Source organism: Sylvia atricapilla, chromosome 3, assembly GCF_009819655.1.
Source record: "Sylvia atricapilla isolate bSylAtr1 chromosome 3, bSylAtr1.pri, whole genome shotgun sequence".
In the NCBI taxonomy this organism is placed as follows: domain Eukaryota; kingdom Metazoa; phylum Chordata; class Aves; order Passeriformes; family Sylviidae; genus Sylvia; species Sylvia atricapilla.
In genome coordinates this window covers 78,439,117-78,459,241 of record NC_089142.1, presented here as the reverse complement: position 1 = coordinate 78,459,241, position 20,125 = coordinate 78,439,117, and the positions used below count along the sequence as shown (strand labels likewise).

The 20,125-nt window shown below is 45.8% G+C and overlaps 1 protein-coding gene across 1 annotated transcript; it reads left to right on the top strand.

The window, feature by feature from the left end:
* The first annotated feature begins 12,580 nt into the window (after positions 1-12,580).
* On the top strand, positions 12,581-18,657 carry CYP1B1 (cytochrome P450 family 1 subfamily B member 1). Its single transcript, XM_066315917.1, has 2 exons — positions 12,581-14,136; positions 15,792-18,657. Exons 1-2 carry the CDS (start codon positions 13,121-13,123, stop codon positions 16,402-16,404), a joined length of 1,629 nt encoding a protein of 542 aa, XP_066172014.1. The 5' UTR covers positions 12,581-13,120; the 3' UTR covers positions 16,405-18,657.
* Positions 18,658-20,125: the final 1,468 nt, after the last annotated feature.

The following is a 20,125-nucleotide window of genomic DNA, read 5'->3' as shown; positions in this document are numbered from 1 at the left end:
AATCATAATAAAATCATCTAACAAGACTGTTAACTAATAGGATTGACAAAGCACTCAGAAATGAGTAACATTACCAGGACAAAGAAGAATCAGCTTCAGAACCCTGCAAGAGAAAAGGTGTATGGGCTAGCACAGAGCAGGCAGCTCCCTGGCTGCTTCCACCTGCAGTTTGGTACAAGTGTGTTAAAGTGAGCTAAAGTGCATCAGGGCCACCGCCAGCCCTGCTCTGCAAAGATACCCCAGGCCAAACAATCCTGAAATGAGCCACAGTTAAACCCATTCACACCAATCAAAACAAGGTAGAACACGACAACAACAGCAGAGAAACATTTTTCTAACTTGCCAAAAGCTCCAATGGGGAACATTTTCCAGTGCTGTCATGGTACCAAGTTTTTCTTACGTTCAAATATTTTGTGATGATCATGTAAGTTCTGGTCAGACTTGATAAGAGTTAAAAAAAAACAGCTTTGCCTCTCATTACTTTTTAAGATATCCACCTAAGTACTGAAGTCCTTATCAGCCTAAACAAGGCAAAGGGTTCCCATCACTCAAACTTTGCTACAGCTGTCTCTTGAATACAGTGCTTTCATTAATTAAATTTGCAAAGCTCCCTGATGCTTATGCAGAGGCTGCCTTCTCAGGCAAGGTTGCCATTCAGGGGCATGAGTATTGAAATTACTGACTATCAGATAGGCACCATGGATCAATATCATTTGTATCTAGTTTTCTGCACTGCTATTACTTCATCATGTTGGTGTCCAGCCTTCTCTGCTGCATACCCAAATCACTTGGGTACTAAGCTTTTTTCCCATGTTTGCAGCCTGCTGAAGCCTTCCTCTCTAACTTGAGTCAATGTGAAAATAATGGCTTAAAACAAATGGTCTATTATTTCTCATGATTGGAATAACTTTAAAGAAAACGTTATGGTGCTTAGGTCACTGGGATAATTTAGAAAATATTGAGTTTATCAAGATTTTTCAAAACCTGCTGCCATGCAAAAATGTTTACTATAAGATTAGCATGATAGGAATGACCACTTTTTTCATAAATAAGTATGACAGTATATAAACAGTGATGCTGCAACCAGACCTTAGTCACACTTACTGAACTATTTGTACCTCCCTCCTCTCTCTCTCTCTCTTGGCCTATGCACTCTTTTGGGAGTGACTTCCCACTTACCTCCACAGCAGTAAGTGCCATGCAGGCAGAGCTCTGCCCACCTGGGAAAATGCAGCAGATTGTTACTGCCACCCTAATTTAGACTTGTATTGTTTCAGACTTGGCACCCATTTCTGTGATCCCTATCAGCTGAATATGACAGTAACTGGTTTGTTCTCCTAATCTGATGTCAGGTTTCCTATATGGGAATTTAGGATTTTCTGAAGGCAGAAGACATGACTCATGCTCCAGCAGCCACAGCTTTGCAACCTGATCAAATGCAAATGCTGAGTATTAGATAGATATCGTGAACTAATCTCAATCATTCTTTCATCTACTTTTTATCTTCAGTAGGACTTCCTCTTGCATGTACCAGTCAACTGTAGACCTGCTGCTTCTTTACTTCTTCATATCTGCCTCCTCACACTTCTCTTTCAATAACATAACCCAGGATTACTTTAATGAAGGAAAAGGAAAATATTTTACTATGCTCGTCACATGCTCTTTCACAGCCTGTGTGCTGGTGGGCTTTCTTGCCCAGAGGGAAAGGAAAGGTCAAGGCACAGAAATACCCAAGTCTTCTTCAGCTTTTGCTCCAGGATACAGTTTATTATCCAAACATCAAATTCATACAGTAACATAAAGCAAAGCTATTCCCTCATCCAAAGGCAGCTGCAGGGGCTCCCAGGCTTTCCCATGCCAGAAAAAGGGCACACATCTTCATCTAAACCCCTGATGAATCAAGTGACAAGCAGGCAGCCTGTAACCCTTTCCTGACTGTTTAACCCTGTCAAAATAGAGTTTGCTGTTGTGAATGCTTTATTCCAGGGCTAGAGCAGACAGACAATTTCACATTCTTTCAAGTTTCTAAGTGCAAAAACAAAACCTTCAAGCTTGTTTTGGATTTTTGTTTTGAGTTGGGGTTTTTTTGGTGGTTTAGTTTTGTTTTGGTTTTGTCTTTTGGTTTTTGTTTTTGGGGTTTTTTTGGGTGTGGGACGTTGTGGGGGTGGATTTGATTTGGGGGGGGCGGGTCTTGTGGACAGCAATATATGTTGGGGAGTCTTTAGTTTGATTGGGTTTTGCTTGGGTTTTTTAAATGAAAACCTTTCTTCCTCAGAAGAAGCCTGTAGAGACATTTATATTTTTATAAATATACTGACCACGGAAAGACCAACCGTGTGTATAGGAGTTCACAGTTTTTGCAAAGTTGTTAGATGTGAGTTTTCTACACTCATATTAAGTATCAAGACAAATGGGGAAGAATTAAATTGCAGATATGCAAAACTTATGTATTTTTGGATTCTTAGAACTCAAAAACAGTGTAAATGGTAAACTAATAAGGAATAAAAGAGTTTTAAAAATAACACAAATTCCTTAAAAGGGCAGCTAAGGAGAAGTGTAAGCAAGAAGCAAAAAAATAGCAGAGGAGAAGAGGGAAAATCAAATGGATTTCCTTTGAAAGGTGATTTGGGTAAATGCTTTTTGCAAGTGGACCATTGTTGCCTGATGACTGTGGGCTCCTGAAGGGAGAAGGCAGAGTTGCATTGCTTGACTTAAAAACATGAGTAAAAACTCAGTCCATCAGTCGTTGTCCTACAAATGTAAACAATGTTTTCCTGGATGCTGGCTGTACAAGGTCTATCTTAAGCTAGAGTACAGTAGAACAGATACAGGGCAGATCCATACACAAAGATCACTCCCATTTTTAGGGGGAACCTGGAGCAAAAAAGATTAAATGTCCTTATTTCCAGAAGTGCAAACGCACACAGAGGTCTTGTAAAAATGGGTTCATCTTGTTTTCTGTTATTTTTACAATCATTTTTAATGCCCTCATTTGACTTTCTGAACCTTTCCCCGCTGTTTCTGAGAGAAGTGAGAGTAGAAGGTCTGTCCCTTAAATCCCATAAACCTTAATTTAACTCGTATTGCTTTCAACTCCCTGGAGATAGGAGGTGGAGCTGAGAATGAGTGGGATCCTTTCCCTTTCCTGAACCTCTAAACAAAATGTGTAATTAATTCCTCTGGTGCAGCCCTTAACACTAGGTTAAAACACATATCAGCAATAAAACCACTGAAGTTTAAGACCTCAGAGTTAATTTGCCTGGCAGATAAAGAAACTTCCTTTCTGCTTGAGGACTTAGCTAATTTGATGTGAAATCATGGAAAAGAAATGTTTAGCAAACATCACCAGGCTTTCCCTGTGGAATGAGCAAGTCACTGTGGGCTGACCCCTGGACCTCAATATCTCCTTGCTGTAACTACATGTCTTCTGCTGTAACTATGTGACCCATGAGAGATAGAATTTTTTTATATCTTGCTGAGGGAGTTTAGGTCAAATCCAACCTCTCCAAACTGTGTGGAGGCTGAGTCCCATTCAACAAAATGTGGATCCTCTCTCATCCAGGCCCTCACACCTCAGTCAAGGTGTGCATCCCCACACACTCTGCCCCTGATTCTGCTGCCACGAATTATTTCATTTGTAGTTTCCTCCCTCACTTCCAGTCTTCTGCCTGCCATGCAAGAGTATGTACAAATAGCAGGTGTAAATATCCTACCTGCCTTTATTGCCTAATTTTCATAAAGCATTCATGATCAGTTGCAGGTGCAGCCATGAACAAACTACAGCCTGGAAAACGTGACCATCCATTCCTTGCCTGAAGAAAGGGCAAAACTCGGTCTCCACACCAAATTGCAATAAGGGCCTTTACGTAAATGGTGCATTAATTAGGAACCAAATCAGGTTCTGTCACTTTAAAACTTTCCTCCACCCTCCATCACCTCCATCCATCAGTTGCCTGCAGCATGTATATTGAGGAATCGCGTGCAAACCTCACCATAACCCAAGGCTTAACATAAACTCTGCTCTTTCAGGTCATTGGCAAATAACAGGTATATCCGGTTGTGCCTTTGTACTTGCCTGCACGCAAATTAAAAGCGCATGTAAAGTTACAATAATCAAAGTCACTCAGGGGGAAGGGGAGGAGAGCAGGGGGATAATAACCGGGGGATCAGGTTATTTATCTTCACAGGGAAGCCACTGAGAGAAGCCTCCTTGCATGCCATTTACACCTCAAAAGAAAGATAGGGGCAAATCTGGCTCTTGGCCAAGGACATCCCTTACAGTGCCCTAAGCTGTGCTAATCCTGTCTTTTCCCTGCAGCTGGTAAAGACCCTGTTACCTCCACTGCTGCTACTTCTTCCCCATAGTGCTGGACAGCATTTTAAGCTTCCTCCTTGGCTCCAAGAGTGTTTCTGTGGGAGACAGCAACAGCCAGGATGGACTTTAGGATCTCTTCATTGGAAGAATTTTCTTCTCATGGTCTCAGCTGCTGCTGCTGTCACCACCTCCAGTGCATTGCTGCTTCTGCAGCTGCTTCAATCCTTATTCCCTGACAGAGCCAGACACTCTTCCTGCAGGGTGACCCCACATCTGCCCAGCCACCCCAGGGCAGGCACAGGCTCCCACGCTGCTCTCCCTTCTAGAGGAAGTCACCAAGCTGTTGTGCAGCCACCCTGAGCCTGGGTGTGGGTTGCTTGGGACAGGGAAGAATTTATGGCAATTTTTTCAGTCTTTCTCCTTTGGCGTGCCATGAGATTAACAGACACTAGAAAATGCCTCTTCCCAGAGTTCTGTGACAAGATGAAACCTGCCCTGACTGGCACCTGCAGTCTGTTTCCCTCATGGTCTTTGATCTGCCATTGCTGAAGGTGAGAAGACCTGAATGGCTCAGAAACAGACACTTCCTTGGGTTTGCTTCCAAATGCTAGGAGCATGTATGTGTCAAGACTGCTTTTTCTCCCTGAAAGATTTACTGAGGGACAGAGAAAATCTTTATTATTGTTGTTGTTATTATTGTTATTACTTGTCATACAGAAGAAGTCAACAATCTTGATCAAGATTGCAGCCTTTACATAGACTACTTTAAAATTCTCCTAAACACAATTTCCCATCACTGACCACAAAGGGAGTTTCCTTTATTCCATTGGTTTGAATATACATTCTCCAAATCTTTATTCAAATTAAAAAATATGCAAACAAATGACTTCCATTTCCCCTACCCCGGGGGAGAGCATAAATAATTCTATAGGCTAGGGTATTACCTGCATACATCCCAGTCCCAAGTATTTGAGTCATTTCATTTACCACTGAAATGCAGTTACTGCTGGAGGCAAAGCACCAAACCCTTGGACAGCAGAGCAGAGGAAGCCAAGAATGAATGGCCTGCTGCAGAGGGGTGTGCAAATGTTTCCTCAGCTGAACTTCATCAGCCAAATCACAGAAGGTCCTGGTTCAGATTTGTGCATTTTCACCTGAAAGGATGAAGCCAATGTAGCATAACCACTGTTTCTGGTGGATGATCTACCCCTCTGCAGCTGCTTCACAAATACTATGCAACATTTTCTTGACCTGCAGTAGTGGAAAGGAGAAGGAGGGAGTGAACAGGTTTCTTGACTCATTTGAGCAGGGCTATCTAAGAGGTAACATTTACAAGCAACTCCTTGACTGACATGAAATTTATTAGGTCCGTAACATGAATCTTCTTTGGGAAATCCCAGTTAAAGGCCTGTCTCTTCATGATTAAAAGCTAGGGGAAGTCCTCATGATGGACCAATTATTGTGATCCTTTTTGGTTCAGCTGCCATCTCAACAATCAATTTGTGCCCAGTGCCACCTCCTGTTTCAGAGCACCTGAAAGCAGCAGTACTAAGGATAACCATGTTTTTAAATGCTGAACAGTTCTCATTATAAAATTTCAATCTTCTAGACAAGAAATTACTCCCGGTGCTATGGTATCCATACCTAATAGTACAAGAAAGTTCAGCATATCCATGTGAATGTGCAGGTAAGCAGAGCAGACCTTTCAAAAGCTAGAATAGAAGCCCAAAGGAGAATTTTGAAATTCAACTTGGATTGCTCAACAGAGAGGACTAGATTCAAATTGTGTCATCTATTTTATTATTTTGACCACTTGTTCTTCTGTCAAGCACCAAAAATGGCACACACCAAACACAAACTGAAGAACCCAAATTACCAATATTTGTATCATGGGAAATGATTATTTGTGCTGTGGGAAATTGTTGGTTGGGAAACGGTGAGATGAACATTTATAGGCTGGAATAATCAAGGACTAGGACACTTGAGGGACAATATAGGAAAACCCATATTTTCGTCAAAGAGCTGCAAATTTCTTCCATCTGCAAGTGCTTCACCTGCAATTCACTTCACAATTCTCCCTCTGTGCTGAAGGGTCAACCCCCTACAAAGTGTCTACTTGTACAGAGTTCCCTTAGCTGGAAACTCTGGGCTCTCCTTTAGTTTTAATTTTACCCCACTTTAATAATCTGGACTGAAATTTTCTACACCCCCCCCCCAAAAAAAAAAAACCCATATTTTACATTATAATCTTTAGAAATGTTCTGTCCAAAATCAGTTGAATGTATTCCTGAGAACAAGGAAAATAAGTTTTCATGTCCAGACATGAAGGGACATTTTCTTCCAAAGGTTTTGTCTAATGCTGTAATGCGAGGACTTGACAATTGTCTGGGTAATGTCTTTTCTCCCAGATTTGTGCCTTGTGCTCTTCCCTTGATAATTCACTAAAATTTGAACAAATATCCAAATTCTGAATAATTGTATTCTGCATATCCATAGTGAAGGCTTTGTAGAACTTCACAGGCAAATCTTTGAAACCTTCACTCCTACAGAATATGCTTCTGCCTGTGAGGGAATTAGACTTTGCTTTTAGCTGTAGCCCAGCACTGTTTTGAGCTAGCATCTGTCAATACTTTGAGCATACAAATGCACTGGCATTTTCTAAAATGAAAGTAATAAAATCTTAGAGTTAATAAAACAATTGCACTACAAAATTTGTATCACTAGTACTAATACAACACCCAATAAAGTCTGGAAAACAAAGGAGAAATATATTACTGCTTTGTTAACATGATAACTATTGGTCTTAAGCAATGCTATAATTTTAAAGCTTTGAAGTGACCTAGCACATCATAAAGGTTATAAGATTTAGATACTTCAGTATAAAGATGGGCATTGGCAACAGAGCTCATTGCCTATTCTGCAAACATCAGAACAAGTGTGAGGAGGCAGAGCTGCCAGATGTCCCTGGGAGCCCCACCTTGCTGGAGGAGGAGAGTGAGGAGGCACAGCAGCTTGTCCACACGTCACATTTGCGGACAGATGCAATGATGCACACCTTGAGCAGTGTCTAATCCATCTACTACAGACTACTTCTTTCAGAGCACTTTAAAAGAATTTGTACAGCGTCAGTAAAAAGACACACAGAAAATACCACGGATGAGGGCCCAAGAGTGTGTAAATTAGATTTTGCTCTTTTGCCTTGTAGCTGAAAGCAGTACAAAAAGGCTTCTCAAAAGGTATCCACAAAGGTGTCATCTCTGTGTTTTCCTCTAAAGAAAGACTAACTTGTATGGTTTCATCCAATACTGTCAAGAAAAAGCAGCAAACTTTGGAAAGAAATACTGTAGGAATCAGGCAAAATTAGAAGTTTCAGAATCAAGTTTTATGCTTGAGTTAAGTATAATGCCATGTCCTCATTTCTGTAATCATACCTGTGTGTTGCCTGTGTGGAAGCAGACCACAACGTATGCCTTTAATCTGTAAGTAACATGAAAAATGCAAACAGATGGAGAGGCTACAATTCAGCCTACCACTGAGCCCCAGCAAGTACTGGGAGGTTCCTTGCCTTCCCACAGCAGCTGTGGTAATTTGGCTCAGAATTAGAAGCCAAATTTTGGGGTTTCGATAGTAAGGCAGAATTGAAAACGTGAGCTGGGAAGTCAGTGGGAATGGAGGGAAGAGTGGAAGTCCAAAGAAAGCTGCAAGTTAATGGAGGTTAAGAATGTGATGTGCAACCACAAATACATATGCTTAAAAATCCATACCACAAATGCTTTATTTTAGGCCACAGTGAGTGGCCTAAATAAATAATCCTGAATCAAGGAGCTGCAGCTGGCTCCTGTATATGCCTGGCACTCTGGGTAGCACTGAGGATGTGGCTCCTTCTATTTTGCTTACATGTCATGTTTGGCATGACCAGACAGCTGCCAAACTGAGCCAAACCAGGAGCCTGCATCAGAAACTATCTCACTCCCATCCACTCTTGTGGAGCCGCTGTCTCAGGTTGGCTGGGACACTGAGCATTCAGTACAGTGTAGATAAGCCCTAGGAAGCAGGGACATCTCTGGGTGCAGAGCAGCAAGCACAGGTGCTGACCAGAGCCAGCAGCCATGAGGTGGTACAGTGGCTGGACTGAGCACAGATTTCTGCTCTAGATCTGAAACTACTTGAAGCCTAATGGTAACCCTGCATCATGTGGGATCACCACGTAAATGTAGCCTGAGTGAGCTGTTCCAAACACAGGTTTACAGGTTCTTATTCTGATTGTAGTCTGGTTATTGTACTGGTGATTCTCCTGACTCACTGCAGTGCTGAGACTAGAGTTGAACTCTAGAGGTACATAAGTACATATGTACAATTTTAAGCAGCCTAAAACAATAGGATATTGCACTTGGTTACATTTCCAAATGATTTATGTTTTACAGTTATGCTACTTGTTTATTCATCTTATTGTGCAACACTCAGACAATCAGAAACAACATTGCCAAGGATTGTTTAACAAAGAATGGCTTGGATCATTCTACAAACAGTAAACAATTTGTACAAGCTCTATGCTGAAGCAATCCCAGATAAAACATTGCTCAACTAATCCACCTTGGGATTTTGTAAAATTAAGAGAGAGGAGGGAAAGACCCGTAGTCCCAGGTATGGGAAAGAGAGAAATCTAGTGTGGGAGGGCTCTCCATGCAAAGATGCAAAAGGAAGAGGTAAGAAAAGAAAACAGAGCAAGGTCAAGTCCATGAGAAATTCCAGCTGATGCTCATGAGGATTTATGAGCAGCTTGCCAGTATTCAAAAGTAAAGGCAAGGGCTGCCATGGTTAGAAGTAAAATTAAGGACTGAGTCTTCAACCTCTGATTCAGGTAAGTAATTCTTAACACTTGTAAAAATCTCTTAGGGGCTAAGGAATTTTCTTAGAAGAGGAAGGACTGTGGCAGACATAAAAATTCTCTCTCAAAGGGCAAATTAAGACTCTCTAGGTTGTGCAATTCCTCCTCCTTTATCAAATTGTTATCAAGCATCCTCCACAACAAGGATGCTTGTCCACATACATAAGCAACTTTATTCAGTCACAGAGGTACTGATATCCCCCCACAAGCCCTGCATCTGGCATTCCTATCAAATCAATCAAGATTTTTAAGAGAATAGGCCTGAATTCCTCTCCCTTAATCCCAAACTGACTCACTTGTAGCCCTTCAACTCCTTCTCTTTTCTATATATTGTATCAAGTAGGATTTTCTAGACCTCAGAAATAATCCATTTTACGTGGCATACATCTTCAGTGATTCAGTCTTCAGTGCCTAACAAAACGAACCAACTCAGGAATCTGGGACTGGTTGCAGTAGGACTTGCATCTCAATTAAGTCCCTGGAGCTGGGCAAAAAAGAACATACATTCTCTAAGAGCAATTCTGAACTCCTATGCTTCTACAAACAAAAGAGGTGAGAAGAATAATTATAGAGGCGGGCAGGTAGGCAATTTGTAGAGGGTAACAGAGACCAAGGGACTAATCAAGGTCACATAGAATCAGAGCCTAAAAAATTTGGTGAATGTTCAGTGTATACAGTCAAAAGAATACTCAGGTTGTAATGAATGCAATAGGGAGTCAAAGCTGTATATAGTACAGGGGGACCAGCTGGTACTATCACCACAGAGGAAAATATCTAAAATAGATTTTTTTTTGTTTCCTAACAGTGGCAGAACTCCTGAAGACCAAAGAGAAGGGAAAGAAGAAATAATTAAAGTTTCCATATAGCATAAAAAATCAACCAAACAAACAAAAACCCCAACATCAAAACCAGAAAAAAAAAAAAAAAACCAACCCAGGATTTATAACTCCTAGGCTCTGGCCTTAAATTTTGAGTTTGCAAGTCATGATAGTGGAAATGTATTCTTTTCTCTTTACTTCCCACAAGCAGCCAGGAGCAATCCAATTTCAATGCAACTACTTTAGTTGCTGAACCAAAGAAAGGGTTTAGGGACTTACTAACAAGAGCTGGAATGCCTGGAGTTTAGGCACCTTTCTACCACAGTCACCAAGAAAAGGGCAAATTTACCTGCTGGCAATAAGAAATGCCCAGCACTATAATATAAATATTAGGTAACCGATCCAAGCTCATCCTTACCACCCAGATCCAGTGCCTGGAATAGGTCTTCTGTTCAGTGGCAAAAGATCAGTGCCATCCAGATTATTTCTGGAACTTTGCCAGAAGACGTCCACCTCTCTTCTTTGACATGACACTGATGAAGGAGGGGGTGGCGACAACTTTTCCATAGCTGAGTGGTTATAGCATGTGAGATTTGGGTTCAGTCTCCTGATAGTGATGGAGACACCAGAACACTCTAATCTTAGTCCCATAGGGATGAAGCTATCTTTGCTCTTTTTTGAAGCTGGGCTATGTGTGCAGGATTCTTCCAGTTCACCCTAGAAGTAGCGCTGGGAAAGGGAAGCTCACTTTTTACAGCACTGCTCAGAAAAAGTGGTTTTGACACCTCTTTTACTTGACAGTGAGAGGAAGACCCTCCAAGCCAACACAGATGATCCAAGGCTGATGCTAGTCTGAGGAAGAGGGAGCATCACCGTCTGGAAGAGCCTGGGACAGTGACGGTAGGCAGGATTACACCTTTTAGCAAAGACAGAAGCAGTAGCAGCCTGGCAGGACCGGGCTCACACCCTGAGCTGGGCTGACTCCCAGCATCTAATTTTGTCTAATCCCCAAATGCTACCAAAATACCGTATTTTCTTCTCATGACGTGACTGTAAAGAATCTGAAATAAACGTTGCGTCTTTATATTTTTCTTGTTACCGCAAAAATGACAAGAACAAAGCAAATGCATTCTGTTTTCTTGGGGAACAATTTCCTCCATATCTGGGGGTTTTGCAGTCCCGGTTGCCGCGGGGTGCCGGAAAGCCCGGGGGGGCTTGGGGCGCCGTACCCACACGCCTCTCGTCAGCTCTCCCAGTGCGGGCGGAGGCGCCAGATTTAAGAGGAAAAAGGCGCCGTAAGCGGGAGAGAAGCGAGCGCAGGGCGGAGGCGAGGCCGGAGGGCACCGGAGCCGGCCGGGGTGCGAGCTGCCCGGCGCTTCCCAGCCTCATTCTCCCCGGAGCTGGTGTCAGGTATTGAGAGGAGGGGTAGGGGCCCTGGGAGGAGATGGCTGGAGGCTTTCCAGCCCCGGCTCACGCAATGCTAACTCCGCACGCAACGGGGAGGCGACAGGCGGAGGAGGGGAAGCTCTTCGGCTTCCTCAGCCCCTAAGATGCAGGCGAGACTTCGCCTCCCGACAGGGAGAGCTGCGAGCCCGCCCGCCACCCCGCTCCCCTCCCGGCACCTCCTCCGCTAAAACTTTTGGCCCCGGCCATAAAAGCATCCGCGGCTCAGCCGCTCCGCTTGGCGAGGGCCCAAAGGGCAGCTGGCAAATAACTGCGACCCCTCAAGCCAGGGGACGGACCAGGCAGCGGCGACTTGCCAGCGGGGCCGCCCGCGTCCCGCCCGCATCGCGCCGCGCACCGCGGATGCCGGCGGGTTTAAAGCCGGGAGTAGCAATGCCAGGAGCCCAGAAGTGGCTGCTCCGGTCCCGGTTGAGCCTGGGAGCAGCTCAGGGCCGTCCCCTCCGCGCCCTCTGAGCCGCTCGCCTTCGCTCCCTGCAGCGGACGTCCCGTCCCCGCAGCCCTGCCGTCGGGTGGGAGGGAGAGAGGGAAGGAGCGCAGCAGCCCACTCGTTCCCGCTCCGCGGGGCTGCTCGGGGCAGGTGCTGCCTTGGAACGAGCTCCGAAGGGTTAAAGAGCTGGGAAGGTGATAACTGCGCTGGGATCGGACGCAACTGGCATTTGCCTGCACATGACCTGCCAAGCTCCGGGTGACAGGTACCGAGGCTCCTAATGAGTTTCCCAAAGGCTTGGATCTGAACGCAGCCGTCACCGCTCTCCTCGGAGCCGCAGCCGTCCATTAGAGCTGCTGCCGGCTGCACAGCTCCTCTCCATCCTCCTCAAGGTCTCGGATGGAAGCAGTGCGCAACAGGTCAGTTCTGCTACAGGAGCCCGCCGCTTATTTCACCCATTCACCCCCTCGCTGCTCCTGAAAGGCTGGAGCAAATGGTAGGAGCGGGCGGTCCGGGGGCACGGGGGTGGGAAGCGGGACTCCTCAGCGCTGCCAGGCACAGTGCTCAGGCATCCTCCGCAGCCCATCCCCGGGGCGGCAGACCGCCAGCCTGCGGTGCCACGACGGGCCCGGAGGTGCGGGAAGGACGGAAGGGCTGGGGATGGAGAGGGTTCCGTGGCCGCGTGCGGAAGTTTCTCCGGAGCAGCGGGAAATTCCGACAGTGGGGCGGGTAACCCGTTTCTCGCAGGGGATTTTTCGCCGGGGGCAGAGATGTGCAGCGCCGCAATTAACCTGTCTCCGACGCACGGCAACTGCCTGTATCTACGGAGGCTCGTCAGGAGAGAGCATCCTCCTGCTTCCCTCTGTGCCTCTCTCAGCCGTGACCTGTTGGATCTTTCGCTGAGAACTTTCCCTACCGGCGGAGAGAGAGCAGCAGCACTCCCGCCAACTATGACTTCGATCTCTTATTAGGAGGTTGCCACTCGATTATCGATTATCCCTTGTTTTTCGCACAGGATTCGGGGGGCTTTAGGCACACGAGGAGCGCACAGCAAGTGTTTGCCCGGACTCGGAGCGCTGGGACGGCTGCCGGCGCTCCGCTCCGCCACGCCAGCGCGCCCTGGCCAGGCATCCCCTTGCCCGGGGGACCCGAAGGTCCCCCCAGCCCGCGGGGCCGCTGCCCGCTGACCTTTTCCTTTCCTTTGCAGCATGGCCCTCGAGAGGCTCGGGGAAGCGCTGCACGGCATCCCCCCGTTGCAAAGCTCCCTCCTGCTCCTCCTCTGCCTACTCGCCGCCATCCACCTGGGCAAGCTCCTCCTGCAGCATCAACAGCGCCGGCGGCAGGGCCAGCGCCGGGAGCCGCCGGGCCCTTTCCCCTGGCCCCTGATCGGCAACGCAGCGCAGCTGGGCAGCGCCCCGCACCTCTCCTTCGCCCGGCTGGCCAGCACCTACGGCGCCGTGTTCCAGCTGCGCCTGGGGCGCTGGCCCGTGGTGGTGCTGAACGGGGAGCGCGCCATCCGCCAGGCCCTCGTCCGCCAGGGGGCCGCCTTCGCCGGCCGCCCGCCCTTCCCGTCCTTCCAGCTGGTGTCGGGAGGGCTCAGCCTGGCCTTCGGAGGGTACTCGGAGCTCTGGAAGCTGCACCGGCGGGCGGCGCACGCCACGGTGCGCGCCTTCTCCACGGGCAGCCCCGCCACCCGCCGCCTGCTGGAGCGGCACCTGGTGGGCGAGGCGCGGGCGCTGGTGGCGCTGCTGGTACGCGGCAGCGCCGGCGGCGCCTTCCTCGACCCCTCGCGCGTCCTGGTGGTGGCCGTGGCCAACGTGATGAGCGCCCTGTGCTTCGGCCGCCGCTACAGCCACGGCGACGGCGAGTTCCTGCGCATCGTGGGGCGCAACGAGCAGTTCGGGCGGGCGGTGGGCGCCGGCAGCCTGGTGGATGCGCTGCCCTGGCTCCAGCGCTTCCCCAGCCCCGTCCGCGCCGCCTACCGCGCCTTCCGCGACCTCAACCGCGACTTCTACGGCTTCGTCCGCGGCAAGTTCCTGCAGCACCAGCGGAGCCTGCGCCCCGGGGCCGCCCCCCGAGACATGATGGACGCCTTCATCCGCCTGCAGCGGGAGCAGCCGCGGCTGCAGCTCGAGCACGTGCCAGCCACCGTCACCGACATCTTCGGCGCCAGCCAGGACACCCTCTCCACCGCCCTGCAGTGGCTCCTCATCTTCCTCATCAGGTATGTGCCGGCTGAGGTGGCAGCACGCTGGGGCGCACCCCCAGACCTAGGTAGGGGGGTACGTGCGAGCCCGCCCGGGTTGCGAGCGGCGGGAGCCCGGGGCAGCCGCGGTTAAAGTGCGCCGCACGGGCAAAGGCGCTGCTGGGAGAGCTCCCGAGGCCGGAGCGGCCGGCCCGAGCCGGCGCATGGAGCTCCGGGCCCGGGCGCAGCCGGGGACGCGGCCCCGACAGGGACCCGCCGTCGGGTCGCGGCTCTGCGAGACCGGGCAGCGCCAGCCCGTGCAGCGCCGGGTGCCTCGGCGGCCTCTGATTAACTAACACGGAAGCTCTGGGAAACCTGCCAGAAAGAGATAAGAAAGTATAAAAGAAAAGAAATCCCACCCTACTCAGGCGGTGGGGTTATGGTACATGAGGAGAGGCTGGCAGAAAGGCAGCCGAGTAAAACCTGAAAGTAACAGGTCAAGGAGATCATAGGAACAGGATAACAACTGCTTAAGCACGATAAAGAGTTCGTGCACCGCTTTACAAACCCGCTATTATGCTGAGCTGCCGTTGTGTGTGCCTTCCTTGCCATTGCGTGACTGGGCAAGGCAGACCCCTCGGGCAGCCGGCCGGAGCGCTGCCCTGGCACCGGCCCGTCCGCCGGGGAAACTCGGACACGGGACGTGGTTTAAGAGAAGGTGCCATTACACGGATTCCCTTGCCTATCCTGGCTTTTTCTTTCATCGCCTGCGTAATTTGTAGGCTTATGCAAACAATCTACTCAGTCGCTTCTTGAAAAAAGCGCAAATTTCTAACACTCCAGCTGAGGGTGTGATGCCCAGTGTTCACGTAACTTTTGGGTTTCTCCCCAGTTCTCATGTTTGCCCAGCATTTGACATGTGAGTCTGCTGCAGGAGGAAGAGCAAGGATGCAGAAACCCAACTTGAATACTTAAAATAAATGAAGGCTCCTGGACAGAATGTGTGCTTTTAGACAAGTGAAAGATGTATTAACATTTTGATCTTGTTTGGTTTGTGTGTAGCCTTCCAAACTGGCCAGACTTCAAGACAGTAATGTTTAAATACATTACAGAAAAAACATAATTTGGTATTAATTAGAAAATGTCTTCTCAAACTAAAAGTGTTCATAAAGCCATTCTGACAATTTAATAATTGGGATTTTTTTTTCTAGTTTAGAAACCTGCAGGCTTTCAAAGGTATGAAATAAGTTTAGTGATAACAAACTCCATGCTAACTTTTAAAAGTAACATACAGAGCTGGAAAATCAAATTCTTGTTCCCATGGAAAATCTAATACTTAGAAGAAACGAATAATTCTAGTTTTAGCATTAATTTTCAAAATTGGATCAGAATATTCAGTTTCAGCACACTTCAGGCTATTGTTATTTTTTTATGTTTAGAATCAGTTACGTGGGATATTAAAGTAAAAGCTGAGCAAATCTAAAAATTACACCAGTGCATGGGAAGTTCCTTTTTTTCTCAGAGTTTTCAACCGAGGTCTACACATTCCTGCAGTACATTTAAACTCTGCTCAAACTGCCTCATTTGGGATAGCGGTGAGATTCTGTGAAAAATGTTTACAGCAAGGAGTATTTGTAAGAAAAATCCTTTGAAAGTGTTATGTACACACACACACATCTTGCTTTAAATGACAGGTATCCGAAAGTGCAGGCTAAAATGCAAGAAGAAGTGGATAGGATTGTTGGAAGAGACCGTCTGCCGTGTGTTGAAGATCAGCCTCACCTGCCCTACATCATGGCTTTCCTGTATGAATCCATGCGCTTCAGCAGCTTTGTGCCTGTGACTATCCCACATGCCACCACAACCAACACCTTCATCATGGGCTACCTCATTCCGAAGGACACTGTCATCTTTGTAAACCAGTGGTCAGTGAATCACGACCCAGCAAAATGGTCCAACCCGGAGGATTTTGATCCAACGAGATTCCTGGATGAGAATGGGTTCATCAATAAAGATCTGACGAGCAGCGTGATGATTTTCTCACTGGGGAAGCGTCGGTGTATTGGAGAGGAGTTATCCAAGGTGCAGCTCTTTCTCTTTACCTCCATACTGGTGCATCAGTGCAATTTTACTGCTAATCCAAACGAGGACCCTAAAATGGACTTTACCTATGGGCTGACCATTAAACCTAAGCCATTCACCTTGAATGTTACACTGAGAGATACAATGGATTTGCTCGATCAGGCTGTCCAAAGACTGCAAGCAGAGAAAGCAGCCAGTGAAAGTCAGCTGTCAGCAAATGCCTAAACAATAAACCTTACATCTACAGATAACCCCCCTCTCTCTTTTTAGGCTTCTATAATTCATAGCTTCTTCCGCTGATAGTTTTGGTACATAGCCAATATTACATGTTATAAAGGCAGGAAGAAAAGTTGCACAAGGTATAATTCAGTCATCTTTTTAATTCTAGACAGAAAGCCAGGGGAACAATTTATTAAATGATAAAACATATGTATTTTGAAAGTAAGCCTTTTCTTTTCTAGGTTGTTCACAAAAGTTGTCATTGTAAAGTGCTTTTTATCTACTGACTGGTTGGAGCATCTCCAGGAACTGTCTCTGTAATCCTTTCCATGTCTCCATGAGCTGTGCCTTAACTCTTAAGTTTGCCTTCAGTGACTCCACATTCAGAAGTGACGTCTCTTATTGAAAAACAAACAAAAGCAGTTGCTCAGAACACTGCAGCCTGCTTCTGAATTTACTCTGCTGGAAACTGCCATAGGCTCATGGCAGCTCTGGTGTTGTGGCTGCTGGGATGTATGTTAATGCCTCAATAATAAGTGTTCACATGATTTTTGGTAAAACGGCAATGTCTTGCCTTCAGCATTCCAAAATGTTTACATAAATGCCTAAAAAAATAAAAGTATTGCTTGTAAGCATGTTTGAAACTAAAATTCATGTTTTATATGAAAATCAACAGAATGTCCTAATATATTAACTTTCCACAAAGTTTTGAAAGATCAGAATTTCTATGTCACTAGATGGCAAGGGTGATACAAATCATATGCCAATCTGTTCATTAGCATGTTCACAAACAAAGCAAGTATTTGAATTCAATTTATAAAGGTATAGCTGAACTTTATGTTTCTTTAGCAAGGAGTTAATATTGTTGTCCCTAAGCACAGAGTAAGTCCAGTAAAATCCACATTGGCCAAAGTCGGTAGAAGCAAGACTGGGGGAGTTTATATTAAAACATTAATGCCACAAGCCTCCAGTAAAGCATACAGCAAATAATATCCCTACTCACTAGTCATTCTGTTAGGTTGAGCTAAATAGTACAGCTGCAAATCAACTATGTACTTTTTAGTACAATTTGTTTGGAACAAAGTCTCAGAAGGAAAAGTAACGTTACATGTCCTAATTATGTACCCATTAACTGAACAAGAAGTACTTTTATAATGTTTGTGAGGCAGAGTTCATAACTGTTTTTAAAAAGCACTTATTTTAAAGTAAAACACACATGAAACTTTATGGTGTTGAACCTCCAGCTAATGTTTGTTTCACAAAGCCACATATTTCTCTAGAAAGCAAACAGCTCTGTGTAAATGCCTGATTTGAAAAGTGTTGGGCACTTCTCTGGAGCTGCAGATCGCCTTCAATTACTTATGAAATCCATCAGACATGAGAGTACCTCACATGACTTGCTGTGCTCAGCTGAGTACCAGATAAAGTATTAGCAGAGCCAGAAAAGCAAGGTTACAGTGCTACACAGTGAAGTAGCTCTGCTGAGACCTAAGCAAGTAAGGATTTGCACCGTGACTTCTGACAGATGGGCAGTGTTAGTCACACTGGCAGCTCTGGGGAGAGCTGGGTAAACAACACAATCCTGATCTTCAGTACAAGCTTTGCTGCTGATTTAAAAACCTGAATCAAGCCTACAAGCACTGCTCTATAACCCCACACAGTAATAATGTACCTGTTTAAAGGTGACTTCATATGGCATCTGTCATCTCTTTTTAGAGTAAAAAAAAGCTTTCTGCTACATACACATGGAGTAACCTCAGGTGTTTTTCTGAAATATGTACAAGTTTGTGATATCCCAGAACTTAGCCTATACCTGTGAAAAGCTTTATAAGATACTCAGCATTTTCATATGGAGATCTACATTAGATCAAATGCTAGCAAAAAAGTTTTTCTTGTACCTTTTTAAGTACTGTTATTAAAAGAAATAAAGTATGTAACCTACAGCTTAATATCTATTCTAATGCAAAGATCATCAATTCATATTTTAATAAAAAATGGCTTTGGCAATTTTGTATTCTTCCAAAAGCTTTAACTGTGCATTGGCTACTAGTGCAAAATCCATCCACGCTGCTCATGTCAGTCAGGGGGTTACACACTATATAGCTGTTGGTCACATAATGCCTCATGTAATCTGTGAAGTTACTCAAAATTAGTAGCACCTATTTAGAATGTATGGAGTAATTTAGCAAGCTAAATTCTATGGTCATTTTGAGATGTATCATTGTGTTACCAAAACACTAAATAAAATTATTCTTACACTACCGTTGCTTAGTTTATATACAGCTTTCTAACATCAAGGTAAAGAAAATTATTAGTTCTGATTTGGAAACTATTATTATTTTGTTCATATACTTTGCAGCTTCTTCCCATTCCTGAATTCAAGGTTTTTCTTCCATGCTGCTCTTACAGCTTCTCAGGTCTGTCTGCCTTTCATACCTCACCATCTGTGTTCAACTTCCTAATGCTCCTTGCTAACAACATTCCCTGCTGCCCCCCTCAGCACTGATCTGAATTCTCCCATGTCTTTTTGCTTCTTTCTAATACCTGTTAATCTTTCCTTAGCCTGTACAATCTCCTCTGCTATGTTCTTCCCTCTGGCATTTCATTTTACTTCTACCTCCCCTATTTTCAAGCCCACAGACTGGTTTTCCTTTCTCTTTTTCTCTCCTATATATAGTGCTGGCATCTATATACTCCTGACACTGGGGACCAGTTTGTGCTCCTTTGGGCTGGATATATAGTCAGGAGTGCCAGGAATGGAAATCTCAGGGTCCAACAGGCCTTGACATGCCCTTGCAGAGCAACCTCTCACAAAATGAAGGCAATCCTGTGGTGAAGGGCGGCTGTTACTGGAAATGTAAAACATTTCTTCATGATGAAGCATCAACGCTCACCCCTTGGTCTTCTTTTTCTCAGTCTGCTACACAAGCCTGCTTACTTCAGAGTTGTCTTAGAAATGACCACATTTTCCCTAACCCCAAGGGAGTGGAACAAGAGCTGGGTGGGACACGAGGCTGGGCAGACTGATGAGCAGTAGTTTCCTTCTGATTTGAGATATATTTTCAGCTGGAGTTCCTCCCTGTGGGGGCAGGATCTAAGTTCAGGCTGAGTTGGTGAGATCAGGAGCACAGGTTGAAGACAACTTACAAAGTCCTCCTATGAATAGCTATGGGCCTGTGGAGTAGGTGTAATGTCCAGAGATAGCCCGTGCAGTGTGTCCCTCACCAGCCTGTGACTGAGTCACCACAGCAACACTAGACAAAGACTGGTTGCTCTTTCTTCATGAAAAAAGCAGGAGGAATCTAGGCAGCTGTATTCAGGACAAGAGTTTTCCATTAAAAGTCTTCTTGCTCAGGTTGTAGTGATTTCAACGGTTTGGGAAAGCCAAATGTCATCTTATGCTTGCTTTTTCTGTGAGTGGCACCCACACACGCAGCCATCTCCCAGAATTTTACTAACATTCTTTATTCAGGTTGAGATAAGGTAATAAAAATCCAAAACAAACACCATAAGAAGCAAAAAAGTTCACAAACCCCCAAAACAGGAAGTCTGGACTTAAGACACATGTCTTGGAGAGGCAATAGCTGTCAGACCACCCTCTACATAACAAGGAAGGAGAGCAAGTAGGCTGAACTAGCAGAGTTGATACAGGATATATTTGTATCAGTCAAGTGTACCATTACAGCCCTTATGAAACCAAAGGAAACTTGCTGGCTTCAGTAGGAGT